This window comes from Sorex fumeus, unplaced genomic scaffold (genome assembly GCF_029834395.1).
Source record: "Sorex fumeus unplaced genomic scaffold, SorFum_2.1 ptg000072l, whole genome shotgun sequence".
Lineage (NCBI taxonomy): Eukaryota > Metazoa > Chordata > Mammalia > Eulipotyphla > Soricidae > Sorex > Sorex fumeus.
The window spans coordinates 14,628,283-14,647,518 of record NW_026606129.1 but is presented as its reverse complement, the minus strand read 5'-3'; the positions used below and the strand labels follow the sequence as shown (position 1 = coordinate 14,647,518).

General features: G+C 55.1%; 1 protein-coding gene across 1 annotated transcript in view; it reads right to left on the bottom strand.

Moving 5' to 3' along the window:
* Positions 1-4,699: 4,699 nt before the first annotated feature.
* Positions 4,700-19,236, bottom strand: part of ALDH1L1 (aldehyde dehydrogenase 1 family member L1) — a 54,642-nt gene continuing 40,105 nt past the window's right edge. The window contains exons 16-23 of the mRNA XM_056128967.1: positions 18,312-18,399; positions 11,847-11,940; positions 10,277-10,376; positions 8,518-8,616; positions 8,206-8,371; positions 7,576-7,681; positions 7,096-7,295; positions 4,700-5,084 (exon numbers count right to left, since the gene is read on the bottom strand). Coding sequence (XP_055984942.1) covers positions 5,029-5,084; positions 7,096-7,295; positions 7,576-7,681; positions 8,206-8,371; positions 8,518-8,616; positions 10,277-10,376; positions 11,847-11,940; positions 18,312-18,399 — 909 coding nt within the window. The 3' untranslated portion in view covers positions 4,700-5,028. The remainder of the gene's footprint in view (positions 5,085-7,095; positions 7,296-7,575; positions 7,682-8,205; positions 8,372-8,517; positions 8,617-10,276; positions 10,377-11,846; positions 11,941-18,311; positions 18,400-19,236) is intronic.

Here is a 19,236-nt window from a genome sequence, read left to right as displayed (position 1 = left end):
GCTGTAGTACTGCTCCAGCCCAGGAATGTCACTTTTAAAGAGATGGGCCTCCCCCTCACCCCCCATTCTCCATACCATCAGCCCAGAAAGAGCTTGGGACCTTGAGAGCCCACAGGCGGCTGATGCACATTGAAACTCCAGGAGCTGATTTTGCTGCTGGCCATGAACCGCGGTCAGTCCAGGGGAAGCCGAGGGAGCAGGTACTGTGGGGCCTCCAGCCTGCCGGGCTTCGGTGACGGCTGCTGGTCCGCACTGACCCCAGATGGGGGGTTGGGTACCATCCACCTTTGGAGTGCTTTGGAGCCCAGGTGACAACCAGGACTTTCATCCCAAGTCTGAAGTAGACCTGGGGACAGCCTGTAGGTTGAGTCCCAAACTGGGGGAATCTGATATTCTTTCTCAGTCAATGGCATCAGAATTGAATTATGGGACACTCTAACACAGTTTGGCAGTGTGGGGCAACTCCCTCACCCCTCCCCTACCCCACTACATCGTACTTGGGTGCAGATTTGTTAAATGTGAAACACACCAGTGCTGAAAAATATGGCGTGACATATTTGTGCTAGGACCACATCTGACACTCTGCACTGTGCACTGTCTGGGATAGGCAGGGATTTGAAGTCACTGGCACTGCCCCCTTTTTTTCTTTTTTTTTTTTTTGCCTTTTTTTGGTCACACCCAGCGATGCTCAGGGGTCACTTCTGGCTGTGCACTCAGGAATTACTCCTGGCGGTGCTTGGGGACCATATGGGATGCTGGGGATCAAACCCGGATCAGCCGCGTGCAAGGCAAATGCCCTACCCGCTGTGTTATCGCTACGCCCACTGCCTCCTTTTGACTGTTGTTTCAGCTCTCTGAATTACCTCCGTGAAAAATCTGGACTGGGCCAGCAGGGGGCGTGACTCCATGGAGCTCAGGCCTGACAAGGGCCCTGAGTGCTGTGGGGTCCCCTGGCCCCGTGCCCTGTTTGGACCCCGCAGCCGCTACTGGGATCAAAGATGGGAGAGGAACGGGGGGCTGGGGGCACAGCTGATGGTGTCGATGTGAGGAGATTAAAATTCTCCTGTGCGATCAGAGGGATAGTACAGCTGGTGGGGGCCTTGCCTTGTCTGCTGCCAACCAGGTTTAATCTCTGGCACCTCCTATACGGTCCTTGAGCCTTCCAAAGTGTGATCCTCTGAGCACAGAGCCAGGAAAAGTTCCTGAGCACCACTGGTGTGACCCAAACCTCAAACACATACAAAAGAAAACTCTACTTGTAAACTTCCATAAAAATCCTCCGTAATGATCCCAGTAGCGGCGATGGGGAGATAGGGCTGTGGATAGGGCTCTTGCCTGGTGCATGGTGGACCCCACTTGATCCCCAGCACCGCGGACGATCCCTCAAGCATCTCTAGGAGTGATGCCTAAACACAGAGCTAGGGGTATTGCTGCAGAGACCCCCAAGCCCACCCCTAACCCTACCCCGAAGAGCAAGTTTGTTGGTTCGTGTAATATTTATTGAGGTACTGAGATTTACAAAGTTGTTCATAATAAAGTCGTTTCAGGCATATGACATTTCAATATCAACCCCACAACCATTAGCTCCAGGTTCCCCACCCCACCTGCAGCCTACACACTCGGCAGGCATATCACTGTCCTCCTGTTGTTCATCGATTTGCTCGAGCGGGCCCAGTAACATCTCCATCATGAGACTTGTTGTTACTGTGTTTGGCATATCGAATACGTCACGGGTAGCTTGCCAGGCTCTGCCGTGTGGGCGAGATACTCTCGGTAGTTTGCTGGGCTCTCCGAGAGGGGCGGAGGAATTGAACCCGGCTCAGCCAGGCTGGCTGCACGCAAGGCAAACGCCCTACTGCCGTGCTATGGCTCCAGCCCAGGCAGGCATATAATAAATTGATTTCATATCACTAGGTTCAAGACAACTTAAAGGAATGGCAAATAGAATTATTAGAAAATAAATCAAGAAAAGCCCATTAGTGATGGTTAATTGCTATATGTTTTTAACCTCTCTTAATCTAGAAGAGAACAACCATATACACCATGAGTGAGTGCCATACTCAATGTCACATGATGAGAAGTGTCTCCTGTTATTTATTTATTTACCTTTTTGGGTCACCCCCAGCGATGCACAGGGGTTACTCCTGGCTGTGCACTCAGGAATTACTCCTGGCGGTGCTCAGGGGACCATATGGGATGCTGGGAATTGAACCCAGGTCGGCCACGTGCAAGGCAAACGCCCTCCCCACTCTGCTATATTCCAGCCCCAGGACAGATATTTCAAGGTTTTATTTGCACACCAAAACACGCTCACACAAGGGACTCAGCACTGAGGGTTCACAAGCCTAAGAGCCTTGGAGCCTCAATCACTCTCCAGGAGCGGTTTTTAAGCCCGACGTCCTCCTGCTTGTGTGCCTGGGTGCCTGCCTGCGTGTCTGATGCCCCTGGCCAGGTGCACCTACAGCCTTGAGCAAGCAAGTGGAGGTACAGAAGTGAAACAGAGCGATTCACACATCTTGTTACATTGACTGGAACCATCCTTGATATCCCTGGTCAGATGTCTGGGCATTTATGTCCATACCCTTGGGGTCTGGCATGCTGTTCTTCCAAGGTCATAAACTCATGACCCTGAGGCACAATAAGGAGCCTGACTTTTCACCTTTAAAGGACTGGGGCTGGAGCAATAGCACAATGGGTAGGGTGTTTGCCTTGATGCAGCTGACCCAGGTTCGATTCCCAGCATCCATATGGTCCCTTGAGCACCGCCAGGAGTAATTCCTGAGTGCAAAGCCAGGAATAACCCCTGTGCAGGTTTGGAGGGTGTGCAGGTTAAACGCATCCCCCACACGGGAGGTCAATGTCCCCCAGCTCTGTGGGGTTAGAACTTCTAGGTCCTTCCGGTCTCGCCCCATCACCACCTCCTCTGACTGTCCCCCTCTTGTCCTATCTCTGCTGAGCGTTTCCCCAAGTCCTGGGCGCTGCTCCAGCGAATCAAAAAACCTGAGCTTGGGGACTGCACCTGTGTGTGACCCAGAGGGACAAAGGCTGGGGGCGACTGGGTACCTGCCACTGACTGACATCAGAAGGGGGATAGGTGGTCTTGGAGGGCCAAGTCCTGGTCCTGCGGGAGCTGCTCAGGCCTGGGAAGAGGGCAGCAGAGTTGGGGGCCCCAGTTGGCCTTGCTCAGGCCTAGGAAGAGGGCAGTAGAGTTGGGGGCCCCAGCTGGCCTTTCCGAGGACTTGGTTGGGAAAATAGCTGGAGCACGAGACGTTATCCCTAGGAAGCCCCTTCAGGAGGGAAGGATCCAGGAGAATTCTGCTGGAGGCTGGGGGCCCAGCGAGGCGCATCTCAACTAAGCCGTGACCACCAGCTCTGAGCAGGCATCCAGGGTGAGAACCAGCTCCTTGGCTCTGTGTAGGCGTGGGCACCCTTGGCCCGTGGCACTCTTCTGCCAGGGAAGGGTTGTGTGCAGGAAGCCAGTATGCGCAGCCTGCAGCCGGCCCTGCTTCCATCCACAGCACCAGTGGTCCTCCGAGCACCGCCGGATGCAGCCCTGGTGGCCCCCAGCACTGAGTTCTTGGGCTTCTTGCAGCGAGCCACTTGGACTGATGGGCTGAGCCTTGCTGGGAGGGGCCCCCAAGCCTCCTGAGCACTGCTTGAGAGCACCCCCTCAAAAAGAGACAGATAGGTCAGTATAGGGACTAAGTCAAAGTACTGGCTAGTACTGGGAACTGGAGCTCAGAGCTTGTTGTTAGCTTCACAGACCCTCTGCCACAATGTTCCCTGGTAGAAGGGATGAGGGAAGGCAGGAGGCCACAAAGGCATCGCCGGGGGTGGGGGATTTGGGAAGGCCCCTATAGGGTAGGCTCTGCCCCATTGAGACACCTCCAGCATGGCCAGAGGACCCCCAGAAGGAGGAGGGGACCCTAAATTGCTGTGCAGCCGGAGGATCAGGGCCAGGCAAGGGTGGAGGGTGGGAATGCCAAGAAGAGTGTGGCGAGAGGGGTAAACTGAGGCAACAGCAGGCAAAAAGGAGATTGTAGGGTTGAGGCCTCTGGAGTAGGGGTACAGGGGTGCGCTCCTACAGGGTGAGAAGGTCTAGGATAGAGACAGAGAGAGACAGAGAGAGACAGAGAGAGACGGAGAGAGACAGAGAAAGGAAGAGGGAGAACACCAGGCCAAGGGGAATCACAGAGAAATGGGACATGAAGGGCCCAGGTGGAGGCCCGGGAGCTGAGACACCAGCGGGGAATCGGCTGCTTGGAGCTGCAGGGCCCGGCCCCCAGGCCAGCCCCAGTCCCAAAACTGGGCAACGGGTCAGGGGAAGACTCGGGAAGCAGGGACGGAGGGGGGCGGGACCTGGGGGCAGGGGCAGGAATGGGGGTGTGGTCAGGGGCGTGGTCATATGGCTCCACCTCCTGGGCACTGGCTGGTGGGGGAGGGAGGTGAGGGGGGCCGTGAGCCTGTGCCAACCTCTAAGGCTTCCATTTGTGCTTCCTCCCTTAGGGGTGACCCCTGGGACTCTTGCACCCCTAAAACTGCACCCAGCTGCCACACCCCTGTTTCTCTGCGTCTCTCTCCAGGGTGCCGGGTGCTCCCGGAGATGGGGATGCCCTCTCGGACTTCCAGGGGACCCCGGAGACCACCAAGACACGCCCAGGACACGTACACGGACACCGGGGGGAGCTGCTGCTGCTCAGGACCTTTATTTAGCCCGCAGCCACTGACCGTGGAGCTCAGGACTTCTCTGACTGGACAGGGAGGGGCAGGGGCGGTGGGGGGCGGAGGGGGCAGGTGACAGGATGTGGAGGGATGGAGGCAGGGTGGGTGAGGGGTGGACAGGGTCAGGGCGGGGCTGTACAGGGGCAGGGGGCAGGGTGTGGTTAGGATGGGGGTGGGCAGGGTCAGAGTGGGGGGACAGGGGCAGGCAGCAGGGCTCCCTTGTTTCCCAGATGGTACCGGGCGGGTCCATGTGGGTCCAGGCAGGCGAGCACGTGGCTTCCTCTTGGGTAGCCCTTGGGCAGCTCCTCAGTATTCGAAGGTCACCGTCTTGATCTTCAGGTACTCGTTCAGGGCCGCCTCCCCTGCAAGCAGCCGCTGGCCACCACGATTCCCACAGCAGCTCTGCCGTGAGCCCGACGCCCCCCTCTGAGCCCACCACACCCCCTCAATGGCCACGAGGACCCAGCTCAGACTCAGCGCCGGTGACCAATGACCGGGAGGCCAGCGGGGAGCGAGTGCCAACAGTGGGGAGGCAGGAGAGTCGTGAGGCTGGCAAAGGAAGACTCCAGACCCACCCTGAGACCACTTTCTGGAAGCTTCCACTCTGCCACCTCCTCCTCTCCAGGGAGGGCACTCTGGGTGCCCTCTTGCTGGCCCAACTGTGCCAGCCCGTTGGCTCTCCCCAGTGATGCTCCCCTCCCCTACCCCAGCTGAGCCAGCCATGAGGTGGGAGTGGGAGAGAGATAGGCAGGATTATATGAGTGGCTCCACGGCCCACCCAGGGGGTCTCAGCCACTTGCTGAGCTGGTCCCAGGTCCCGGGTTCTGCACCATCATGCTGTGGGCTGCTCTGCCTCTGGCTCCGTGGCCCTGCAGGGCTTGGGGAGGGGAGAGGTGATAGGGACTGGGCAGAGCCCTGAGTGCTGGAGGCCAGAGCCCAAGACCCTGCCCTCCTCATGGCTTTTCGGGGAGGACGGCAGGAAGAGAGCCACCTTCCTGGAAGAGGTGGTGGATGGGGACAGAGGGATGGAAGTGGGCCATGAAGAGTACACGTGCCTGCATGTGTGCATGTGGGATGTACATGCAAGTGGTACACATGTGCACGGACATGTGCAAGAGCGCACACCCCCCTCTTCCTGCAGTGTGTGTGCATCTGGGGGACTCCTTCACGGGGACTGAAAGGTGGGGTGGGAGCAATGGGTCAGACCCTGTTTCTCCTTCCCTGAGGACCCTGGGCTAGGTGGAAGTTTCTGGAGGTTTCTTGGGAGCTCCAGCTCTTCACCCAGCGACATCTACCTCAGGGCTGGGATCCCTGCTTGTTGGGTATGTGGGGGTCAGACCTGTCCTAAGTCTCAGAGCAGCCCCGACAGAGAGAGCGGAGCCTGAACCCCACTTCCTGGCAGCCCGCACACCTTGGTGAGACCTATACGCTAGGATAGCCCCCAGCCACTTCACCCAACCAGAGCACCCCATCTATAACACCCATCCACGGCACCTACCCACAGCACCCATCCACAGAACCCACCCACGGAACCCACCCATAGCACCCATCCATGGAACCCACCCAGAGCACCCATCCATGGAACCCACCTATAGCACCCATCCACAGCACCCATCCACAGCACCCATCCAAAGAACCCACCCAGAGCACCCATCCACAGAACTCAACCAGAGCACTCATCCACAGCACCCATCCACAACACCCATCCACAGAACCCACCCAGAGCACCCATCCACAGCACCCCACCTATAACACCCATCCATGGCACCACCCACCCATAGCACCCATCCACAGCACCCTTCCACAGAACCCACCCAGAGCACCCAGCCACAGACCCGACTAATAGAACCCATCCACAGAATCCACCCACAGCACCCATCCACACCATCCACCCACAGCAACCACCAACAGCACCCATTCACAGCACCCATCCACAGAACCCACCCACAGCACCTTACCTATAACATCCATCCACTGCACCCACCCACAGCACCCAACCACGGAACCCATCCACAGCACCCATCAATAGCACCCATTCATAGCACCCACCCACAGCGGCCACCCACTGCACTCATTCATAGTGCCATGGGACATGGGCTCATGGCTTCCTGTGCTGAGTCCTGACCAGACCCCCTGCCTTCCCGCCCTGCCCACACCAGTGCTCTGGTCCAGCATCAAGATCAAAGCTGGAGCCTTTGCCTGGGCCATGGGCTTGAGGGGTCTGGAAGACCCCCCCTCCCAAGGTGCTCAGCTCGGGTGCTGCTGCTCAGGGAGCCCCTTCCTGCAGCCCCTACCCCCACCCCAGCGACCTTCACTCTGCTCCAGCACCCCGTGATCCGGAATGCTGGTGTTCCCCACCCAGGCGGGGCTTACCCAAGTCTTTGCCGAACCCAGACTGCTTGAAGCCCCCGAAGGGCGCGGCCACGTCTGTCTTGTTGTACGTGTTGACGAACACAGTGCCCGCCTCCAGCTTGTCGCTGACGTACAGGGCCTTGCTGAGGTCCCTCGTGAAGACCCCAGAGGCCAGGCCGAACTCCGTGGCATTGGCCCGAGACAGCACCGTGTCCACGTCACTGTGGGGACACCAGGAGGCGCTCCATGGGGTGGGCCTGGACCCCCTCCCTCCAGGGGACACCAGACCCTTCTATGTTCCTGCCATGTGGGGTGCTTGGGGGAAGACGGGTGTGGAGCCCCGGCACAGTGGGAGAATGGGGGCAGCGGAGACACAGGAAGAGGAGGAGGAGGAGAGTTGGAGGAGGAGGAGGCTCCTGTTCCCACCCTCTGACCCCCACCCCCAGACTAAGCGGGGACCCCAGGAAGTAGGGAAGGAGGAGGCGTGTAGGAACTCCCTACCCGTCGTCAAACCGAGAGATGATCATGACGGGCCCAAAGGACTCCTCCTTGGCAATGAACATGTGGTCCTGCACGTCGGTGAACACCGTGGGCTCAAAGAAGAAGCCTGCAGAAGTGGGGTGCCACGCTCTGTGGGCGGGGGCTCCCGCGGGGTTCCCACGAGACGCGCCCGACCCTCTCACTGAGGAGAATGCTGATAGGACTGGCAGAGGGACTGGAGCTGACGAGGATCTGGGCTTTTCTAGTTAATTTGGGGGCGGGTGGGGGCAAGGGGTGTTGAGGACGGAGCCCAGGGCCTCCCACATACAAGGCACCACTGCACCGAGAAGAGGCGGGTGGTGGGACTTCTGGCATGTTAAAGGTTGGTGCCGTTGGCTTGAGGGGCTCAGGGAGCTGGTGACCTCCAGCCCAGGAAGGAGACAGAGAGAGCCTCGGGGGGGGGCTGTCTGTGAGAAGCTCCCCAAAACTCAGGACAGACTTGAGCCCCCAACGCGGCCTGAGAGCAGAGGCTGACCCAGAGACGTGCCCAGCCCTCTGGTTAGATCTGGGCAGGAAAGCAGCGTCCAGATACCCTGCTGCCTCAGTTTCCCCCCCACCCAGGGTGCAGGGGTGGGGCTGTGGTATACAGACCTGGCCGCGGGACCTGCTTGCCCCCGCACACCAGCGTGGCCCCCTCCTGCACCCCCCGCTGGCAGTAATCCAGCAGCTTCTTCAGGTGGGCACGGTGGTTCTGCGGCCCGTGGTTCGTGTCTCGGTCCAGGGGGTTCCCGATCTTCATCTTGCTCACCTCCTCCACCTGCGGGAAGCACCCTGAGGGACTTGGCCAGGTTCAGGCTGTCCCAGGGTGCGGGGCGGACGCACCACTGCCGCCTCCCCCGCCCCTCCCTCTCCCACCCCAGCAGCCCTGCAGGGACCCCGCAGCCGCCCACCCTGAAGACGCACCACCCTCTGCACAAACTGGTCATGAATGGCGTTCTCCACGAAAAGCCGGCCAGCTGCAATGCAGTTCTCCCCCTTGTTGAAGAAGACGGAGCTCATGCCCTGGAGAACGGGAGGGAGAGTGGCATTAGCCGCTGTGCTGGGGATGGGGGTCCTCAGCGCCCTCTCCCCCCCGACCCTGGCGCAGTGCGGGGCCCCTTCTTACGGGGGGGGGCAGAGGAAGCTCTGCGTCCTGGGCCCCGGCAGTACCCAGGCTGGGTGCTGGGTACACACACGCCAGCCCACCCCGGCCACCCCCATAGGAGAGGCAAGTGGGGACAGGAGGAGGATGCTGAGGCTGAGGTCAGCAGGAGAGGGTGAGAGAGGTGGAGCCTGGCCCTGCTGCAGGGAACATGACCAGTGTCCACATTGCAGGGTGGAGGATAGGAGGGAGGATGCAGAGAGAGTCCAGGGAGCCCATGTGCTGGGCCAGGACGGGGAGCCCACGCTCAGGGACTCGGGGACATGGCCTGACATGGAAGGGCATGGGGCGGGCACAGGTGACTTGGGGCAGACACAGGTGGCTTGGGGCGGGCACAGGTGACACAGGATGCACCCAGGTGGCTTGGGGCGGGCACATGCTGGCTGACCCCTGCTCAGTGCTTTCCTGGCGGGAGTCCAGCACAGACGTCCTCAGAGGCTCCTGAGGGCGTCCAGTGGGTCGGGGAAGGACGGGGTGCGGGCTGCTCTGCCCTGCCCAGCAGCTGGGGGCTCAGCTCTGGCGCCCACAGCTGAGGGTTGCCTTGGGGTCAAGGGCAGGGGGACTGTCTCACTGCCCCCCGCCACCTGAGATCAACCCACCCCGCTCATGTCCACCCGGCGGGGCACATCATCCCCAAGCACAGCGGGACCTGAATGGCTGGGGCAATCTGAGGCACCGGGTGACCGTGGACTTAGTGGACAGAGAGCCTGAGGCACTATGATGCATGACACTGAGCATCCCCGTGTCAGTATGCACAACCACACTCATACACACACAACCACACACATACATATGCACAACCTCTGGAGAGCATCAGGTCAAGACTCACCTCAGAGGGCGGCATGGCCATGGCCCACTGTGCAGAGGTGCCGAGAGGTGCAGTGATCCCCAGAGCTCCCTCTAAGTGCGACCCGCCCCCATGTGTGTGTATGTGTATGTGTGTGAGGTTGTGTGTGCGTGTTTGTACGTGTGTGTGGTTGTGTGTATGTGTGTGGTTGTGCAATGTGTGTATGTTTGTGGTTGTGTGTGCGTATGTGTACGTGTGTGTGGTTGTGTGTTGGTCTTGTGTGTATGTGTGTGGTTGTGTGTGTATGAGTGTGTGGCTGTGTGTGTGCACATGTGTGTATGTGTGTGGTTGTGTGTATGGTTTTGTGTGTATGTGTGTGTGGTTGTGTGTGTGCATGATTGCGTGTATGTGTGTATGTGTGTGTGTGTACACATGTGCACGTGTATGTCTGCATTTGCTGCCAGCAGGGGCTCCCCATGCCCTGGGGTTCTGTCTTCCTTTTTCTCACAGCCACCTCCCTTCGGCTTCCGGCTGACTCATGGAGGGTCTCCCTGGATGACTGCGCACCCTCCGCAGTAAAACCTCACTCCGAGGCATGCTTTGAAGGATTCATTGTTCTGACCCCGAGGTCCCTCCCTGCCGGTCTAAGCTCGTGGCACATCTGGGATCAGGCTGCATGTGCCTGTGGGTTGGGAGGGCCCCTGTCCACCGCCCCAGCCCACATCGGCTCTCACCATCTGCACGGCCTTGCTGAGGTCACAGTCGGCGAAGATGATGAGGGGCGACTTCCCACCCAGTTCCAGGGAGACCTTCTTCAGGTTACTCAGGGCACAGCTGGAAGGACAGAGGGTTGGGGGCTGAGGGCCTCGGAGACAGGGGCCCCAGGGGCCACACGAGCTCACCCCAGGACAGCAAGCAGAGGGCTACCAGGGGCTGAGGGCCAGGCCCGGTACTACTCCCACACGCTAGCCCACTCTCTCCCCTCCCCCTTCCCTACCCACTGACCCTTCCCCACCCAACACCTTGCCCACTACTTGCTCTCACAGCCCCTTTCCAGGCCACCCCTCCTTCACGTGTCCCTGCAGGTCACCCCTCACTCCTGCCGAACTCCGCTCCCCCAGCCCATTCTTCAGAGGCTGCCCTGACCATCCCAGACACTGTGCAAGTCACACGGCTATTCCCGTCTGATGGCACCAGGCGCTGTTCTCTCTGTCCCAGCTGACCCTCCGCTGCTCAGCAGGCAGAAAGTCACACACAGAACCTGTCCCCAGGGGGAGTAACAGCAGCACTGCAGGGGTTAAGCTCCCTGGGAATGTCCCTGGGCCCAGCAAGTGGGCAAGTGGGCAAAATCAATCTCAATGTGCCAGAAACCATTGAGCATGTACCCAGCAACCACCAGCCCCCCACCAGTCAGAGTCCAACAGATACCCTAGACCCATGCCAAACCACCTTTGTTTAGTAACTAAGTCAGATTTTTCTGGGACAATAAGGCATGCATGGCTTATGTAATTAAACCCTATATAAACTGCTTGCACTTGGGAGTCGGGGTCGCTATCAAGAGACCACTCTCTGGGTGAGATAGTTGAGCCCAGTATACTGGACTAAAACTCCTACTGCTTTTTGCATCACTGTGTGTGTGTGTGTGTCTCTGTCCGTCTTGCCACTTGGGAACCCAGAATCCCGAACCTAACACTGTCACTGTCACTGTGCTCCCCTTGTTCATCGATTTGCTCGAGCAGGCCCAGTAACTTCTCCACTGTGACACTTGTTACTGTGTTTGGCATATCAAATATGTCACGGGTAGCTTGCCAGGCTTTGCCATGCGGGCGAAATACTCTCGGTAGCTTGCTGGACTCTCCGAGAGGGGTGGAGGAATTGAACCCAGGTCGGCTGGGTCGGCCACGTGCAAGGCAAATGCCCTACCCACTGTGCTAATCACTCCAGCCCGGACTTAACACTATGTTTGCCAAACCTGGAGTGTCTCTGGTGTTGGCAGCCATAAGACTCGACTCTCAGCAGCTTTTCCGAGTGCCCAGCAGCCCTGGGCGGACCGTGACCCTGTGTCCCGTGAGGCTGCATCCAGGCTGCCTCTGCTTCTACACTGCAGGCCAGCGGCCTTGCCAAATGCAAGCTGTGCCCTCACAGAGCCTGGCTCAGGGCTTGTGAGACCCCACCCCCAGTGAGCTCCCATACACGGAGACTGAAGGCGTGGGTCCCTGGCCTCCACCCGGCGCTGTCCTGTCCAAACCCTCTGGAGAGGCCGTTCCCGCTCCCTCTCACCTCACCCCCTGTTCCCCCACTTACCATTTCATGATGTGCTTCCCCACCTGTGTGGAGCCTGTGAACCCAATTTTCCGCACATCTGGGTGGTCCAGGAGTCTCTGGCCGGCCAGTGAGCCTGTCATATGAGCAGGAGGAGATGGTCAGAGCAGGTGCCGTGTTCCCCTTGAGGCCAGCGCTCTGGGCAGAAGGCCTATGTCCTGAGAGCTCCCCACAGCCAGGGTTCCACAGCCTGCTCCTTGCCCTGGGCAGAACTGTGTTCCTTCAAAACCTCTGTCAAAAGGCCACACGCCTCAGATGTGGTGATTCCGGAAACAGAGCCTTGAAAGAGGCGGTGAAGTGAAACCCGGTGGTGTGGGCAGGACCCCTCACTCTAACTGGGGTCCTGCTGAGGAGAGACCTGGGGACTCAGACAGCCCTGGCTGGCCGCAGGTCACCAACAAGCCCACAGAGGGCCCAGGAAGAAACCAAGTCGGCCAAGGCCTGCCCACAGAACCTGAAGACTCTTGGAAACCCTTGCCCCTCAAAACAAACAAAAAAAAATACATAAAAGGAAGAAAAGATTATAGACAGAAACATTTCAGAAATTAGTACAGATCTGAATTTACTCTGAGAAAGAAGTGGATTGTAACCCAAACGTGAAAGCTTGTAACTATCTCACGGTGATTCAATAAAATTAAACAAACAAACAAACAAAAAGAAGTGGTAAGTCTAAGAGAATCCAAGAAGACAACTTTAAAAATAAACAGTGAGTTTACTCCATGGCTTGGAGGCCAGCCACACATGCTAGGGGAAAAGCAGCTCAGATAGAGAAGGGAGCACCAAATGAAGGGTGTTGGGAAGATCCTCCCAGGATGGGAGAAGCACGCTGAAAGTAGACTATAGGCCGAACATGATTGTCACTCAATACCTCTTTTGCAAACCACAGCACCCAAAAGGAGAGAGAGAACAAAAGGGAATGCCCTGCCACAGAGGCGGGGTGGGATGGGGGGGGGGATGGAGGGTGGGAGGGATACTGGGACCCGTGGTGGTCGGAAATGGGTACTGGTGGTGGGATGGGTACTTGATCATTGTATAACTGAAACCCAAGCACAAAAATCTGTAAGTCTACAACTGTATCTTATGGCGTTTCACTAATAAAAATTAAAAACAAAACAAAACAGTGAGGGCCAGAGAAATAGTCCATGGGTAAGACCCTTGCCTTGCATATCGTTGACCCTCTTGAGCACCACTGGGGACTGACCTCTTAGCGCAGAGTTAGCCCCAAATTCCGCCAGGCATGGCTCAGCCCACATACTCCATACAGAGTGAAAAAGCATTAAGATGAAGAGAATTAAAATTAGGAAATATTAATTTAACACAAAAGATAATACAAAAGAAACCCGTTAAAAAGGAGAACAAAGCCTAGCATTGAAAAGAAGATAAAAAGTAAAAAGATAGTTGTGAAGACAATCTATAGATAATTATAGTGTATATAGCACTGTAGCACTGTCCTCCTATTGTTCATCGATTTGCTCGAGTGGGCACCAGTAACGTCTCCATTCTGAGACTTGTTGTTACTGTGTTTGGCATATCGAATATGTCACGGGGAGCTTGCCAGGGTTTGCCTTGTGGGTGAGATACTCTCGGTAGCTTGCCGGGCTCTCCAAGAGGGGCGGAGGAATCAAACCCGGGTCGGCCCCGTACAAGGCAAAACACCCTACCCACTGTGTTATTGCTCCAGCCCATAAATTTATATAATGTATATAAATTAAATAATTCAGGCAGGATTGGAGCGATAGCACAGCGGGTAGGGCGTTTGCCTTACATGTGGCTGACACGGCCGACCCGAGTTTGATTCCTCTGCCTCTCTCGGGGAGCCTGGCAAGCTACTGAGAGTATCTCGCCCACACGGCAAACCCTGGCAAGCTCCCCGTGACATATTCGATATGCCAAACACAGTAACAACAAGTCTCACAATGGAGACGTTACTGGGCCCACTTGAGCAAATCGATAAACAACGGGAGGACAGTGACAGTGACAGTGACAGTGACAATTCAGGCAGAAGGCAGAGACTGTCAGGCAGGCAAATGAAAGGTCCAACTCATTCTTCCAATCCATGAACCAGGCATACACATCCTCAACCAATGGTGCCAGGAAAACTGATCAGATGCAGGCAAAAAAAAAAAAAAAAAGGAACCTGGTTCCCTGTCTCACACCACATACATGTTGATTCAAAATGGACAAAACACAATGGAACACTACTGGGCAGTAAGAGAAAAGAGAGCCACGCAGTTTGCTGTTATGTGGATCTGGAGCACATCATGTGCAGTGAAGTTGGTCAGAAGGAGGGGGATAGACACAGAGTGATCTCTCTCAGACACAGGATATAAAGAAAGTTTATAAGATAACACAGCCCAAAAGGCAATAGAAACGAAGGGCAGGAGAACTGTTTTTCAGCAGGAAGCTTGCCGAAGCTTGGAGCTGGGGAGATAAGTTAGGGAAGGGAACAATTAGGGAAGGAAACTCTTGCTGAAGTATTGAAGCTGGGGGGATAAATTAGGGAAGGAAATACTAGGTTAATAGGGGAGGGGAAAGTGCCTGCCACAGAGACAGGAGGACGGGAGGGAAACTGGGGACACTGGTGGAGGGCAGTGGACACATGGGAAGGAATTAGTGCTGGACCATTGTTTGCCTGAAACTTAATAATGAATAACTTTTTTTTTTTTTTGCGTTTTGGGTCACACCTGGCGATGCTCAGAGGTTACTCCTGGCTTTGCACTCAGGAATCACTCCTGGCGGTGCTCGGGGGACCATATGGGATGCTGGGAATCGAACCTGGGTAGGCCGCATGCAAGGCAAATGCCCTACCTGCTATTGCTCCAGCCCAAATAATGAATAACTTTGCAACTCTGTAATTCACAGAGATTACGTATTAAAAAAAATATTTAAAAAAAAAAGACTAAAGTTTGTTGGCTGGCAGTCATATCCATCCTCCCGACGGTGGCCCAGTTACCCTGTCACATAGGGTTTTTGAGCTTGGTGTCACATATAGTTTCCTTACTGAAGGTTAAAAATAAAAACTAATAACAACAACAACACCAAATGCATAAAAGACCCGGGTCCATAAAACACACTAAGGAAAACAGACAGAACTCTCTGTTAGACCCTCCTCGGGGAGACATGATACAATCTCACTGGCAAAGAGAACAAAAGGAAAGATAAACAAATGGGACCATGTTTAACTAAAAAGCTCTGCACACAAAGAAAGAAAGGAAGGAAGGAAGGAAGGAAGGAAGGAAGGAAGGAAGGAAGGAAGAGAGAAAGGAAGAGAGAAAGGAAGAAAAAAGAGGTCTAAAACAAAAAGACATTCCATTGAATGGGAGAAAATATTCATATACCACAAGTCTAACAAAGGGCTAATATCTGCGATATCTAAAACACTCTCAAGGTTTAATAAACAAACAAACAACTGTGGAAAAATAGGGGGAGGAATTGCATAGGTAGTTCCTCAAAGACAACACACAAAATCAATTCAAAATAACAATAAGATATGATCACACACCAGTGAGAATATCAAATGGCAGGGCAGGAATGAGCACTGGCGGGATGGAGTGAAAAAGGAATCCTCACTCACTGAACCCTGGTTAACCTCCGTGGAATACAGCCTGGAGGAATCTCCAAAACTTAAGACTAGCACTGCCCTATGACCCAGTGATCCCACTCCTTGATATTTAACCCAAGAAGGCAAAACATGAGTATAAAAATATACACTTCTTAGGACAGCAGGTAGGGTGTTTGCCTTGCACACGGCCAAACCAGGTTTGATTCCCAGCATCCCATATGGTCCCCCGAGCACCGCCAGGAGTAATTCCTGAGTGCAGAGCCAGGAATAACCCCTGTGCATCGCTGGGTGTGACCCTAAAACAAAACAAAACAAACAAAAATATATACTTCTCGCTGTTCATTGCAGTGATATATATTTACCATAGCCAAGTATTCGATATGCCAAACACAGTAACACAGTAACAAGATCTCATAGTCGATTTTAAAAAAGGCAATATGACATAGTGGAATGCTCCTCAGATCTGAGAAAAGATGAAATCATGCATTTCGCTTCGACTTGGATGGAACTGGAGGGCGTCACGCTAGGTAAAGTGAGCCAGAAGTGAGCCAGAAGGAGAAAGACAAATGCCAGAGGACGTCACTCCTCTGTGGAGTTTAAAGAAGCAAAGAGAACAGACAAGGGCTAGTGGCCATTGGAAGCCAACGCTGAGACACTGCCAACGGAACAGAGAACAGAGGCATCACAGGGAGAGGGGAGAAGGGATTTGAAGAGAGCGGAGAGGCGAAACCGCTCCTCTGAAAGGTGGGTGTGGTACAGTCACAATGTAAACATGAAACACTAACACGCGTGCCATGACGCCTCCATTGAAAAATAAAAAAAAACAACTGTGTGCTGTACACAGCATCAATGGGTTGAAGCGACTCCAGGAGCTGGAGGTGGAAGGTAGCAGGGTGGAGAGACTAGGTCAACAGCAGCCTCTGAAAAGCTGCAGAGACTCTAATTCTAGAAGCTGAAGGAAGACGGTAGGCCAAACCCACTTAGAGTGGCCGAAGTGTCGCTGAAAGGCGGGACATGTTACCAAAGGCCTTGCAGGGCTCTTCTCACTTCAAACCACAAAACAGAAACACGAGTGAGCTCCAAGGGCTGCAGGGGTGTAAGCACATGGTGGGGGGGGGTGGACAGAGAAGGGGGTGACAAGGGTAAAAGCAGGGAAGAGGCAACGGAAAAGCAACGGAGCAGAGAAAAACATTCAGGAGCTTTCTGCTGTTGCTGAGGGGGACTGAGGAAATACCGCATCTTCCCCACACTTCGTGGATGAAATAAAGTATAAAGATATTGTGACAGTCAACAGGAAACTTGAAATAGAGATACCGGAACAAAACAATAGCAGGCTGAAGTAAGGCCTTGCATGCATCTGACTCTTTATTTATGAGGTACAGTTGTAGACTTACAAATTTTTGTGCTTGGGTTTCAGTTATACAATGATCCAGTACCCATCCCTCCACCAGTGCCCATTCTCCGCATCTGACTCTTTTTGAATCTCTGGCACCACACAGCCCTGTGGGCCTTCCCAGGTGTGTAGCCTTGGAGGTTCCCAAGTTCCACTGGGGTGGCCCAGGTGATCTCTGACATCATGGGGTCTGAGCAGCACTGTGTTCTCTAACTCGCTCATGGAACTTCTGGCTGGGAAGTTAACTGAAGTTAACTGAGCTTAGCTGGGAGGGGTCCCCTGGCCCCTTAGGAAGCCCCTCCCAGGCCAACACAGGAAATATTTATAAAGCATGATGAGGACAACTGTCAGCCAATGTGCCATTGTCTTAGTTCTGTCAGGGGGTTTCATCCAGTGGGTGAGGGGGCGATGCCATGGCAGGGACTGAGCTCAGGTCTCCTGCATGTCAGGCAGTGCTCGGGGCTCTAGTCCTGCTGTTGTGACCAAGTGTCAGATTCCCAATTGCAGAGAGACCCAGTCCACACACGATAATGCGAAAGCAAAGGAACTTTCTTCCTAGCCCGAGCCAGCGCTAGCCTGAGCTAGGGTCCGAGTTTCATCCAACACAGTGAAGTCTTGACCAGGACCCTGACTCCAAATCACAAGCAGTTTATATAGGGCTCAGAGTTAAGAGGCAATTTATATACTGCTCTATTTTTAGCATCGGCTCTATTACGATGGTGGTCAGCAAAATGACCGGCCAGACCCAACTGCCCAATTCCCTATCTAGGCACATTAGTCAACTGGGAGTCTACCAGAAACTGCTAGTTCTGCTCCAGGGAAACAGAAACTGAGGCCCAGCAGAGACTTGGTGTTAGCTGCAGCTTATCATAGCATCAGTTTCGCCCTCACACTTTGCCTTTCTCCCTGGCCCCCGTGTTAATATATATTTTAAAATGTGCTCAAGAGAGAAGCATTCTCCCACTCCACTAGAGAACGAGTCACAGAAGATGCTGAAAAAGCAATTACCACACGCTCTAATTCTAGTCTGTGAATACGTTGTCTCAAACTTCCAAAGGCAGGTAAATCCCAAATTAGCAGATTTATTCCTGGAATGCATAGTGCGCTAAAAGTGGAAACCACCCCCTCCCACTGGTGGAGAAAAAAAAAAAAGCTGAAATCTGGAGTGATAGCACAGCAGGTAGGGCATTTGTCTTGCATGCAGTCGACCCGGGTTCAATTCCCAACATCCCATGTGGTCCTCCGAGCACCAACAGGAGTAGTTCCTGAGTGCATGAGCCAGGAGTAACCCCTGTGCATCGCCGAGTGTGACCACCCACCCACCCCCAAAAAAAGAAAAAAAAAGCCCAAACCCCTCCAAGTAGGAGAGGGTTTCCCTGACCCCCAGGCTGACCCCTCCAGGACACACCATACAGCCATGCTGCTCTGACCCTGGCACAGTCCAGCTGGCCCCCCATTCCTGGTGCCCCCTGCACCCTGCCCTCCTTCTTACCAGATCCCGGGACAATATTAACCACGCCCTTGGGGATGCCGGCCTTCAGGGTCAGCTCTGCGAACTTCAAGGCTGTGAGCGGGGTCACCTGCGGGGTGCCGGAAAGAAGGTTGGGTGCAGAGTCCCGAAGTGATCCTCTGCGTTGCGAACCGCCAATCCAGCCAGATCACTTGCTCGCTCTTGTGGGCTGGCTCAGTCCATCCCTGATGGCTGGCTCCAGTCCCGGGCCCAGATCAGGCCCTTTCCTGCTTCATGGGTACACATGGGACCCTGGCTCTCCACCAGGGCGTCGAGCCCAAAAGCCTACAGGGCACACCCTGGGCTGCCTCTGTCCACTGTGTGCAGGAAACCTCTTAGTGCCCAGGCTGGGTGGGTGTTTCACGGTGCACACACGATTCTGGGGTGGCGGGGGGGAGGACACCCCACTGCCGGAGGCCTCGCCCCTACACTTCTCCTCCTGCTCTTCGGAGGAAGAGGAGGCACATTTTGATCCCAGAAAATTTTCCTCATGACATGTCAGGCTCAGGAGTGAGGTCAGGCTTATGGCCCGGGCAGCAGGGGCTGGTCCTGGGGTAGTTCCCCTAGGAATAATTACTGTGATTTATCAGCAACTTTCCCGCACCTGCTAAAGGGGGAAACTGATCTCAGGAGGCAGCTGTGGTGGAAAGGTGCTAATAATTGTTGTTTTTTTCCCCATCTCTGAATTCTCTAGAACCTGACTCGGGAAAATGCTATAAACACATCAGCCATCCCACGCCCAGGACTCTATTCCAGGCACCCCCATTCCTGTTCCTTCATGTGCTCCACCTGTGGGACCCCAAGGTGGATGGGACAGAGGCATAATGAGATATTATTCAGCCATAAGAAAGGAGGCAATTGGACTCTGAAGGCACGGTGAGGTGACACCGATGTGGGACCTTGCGAG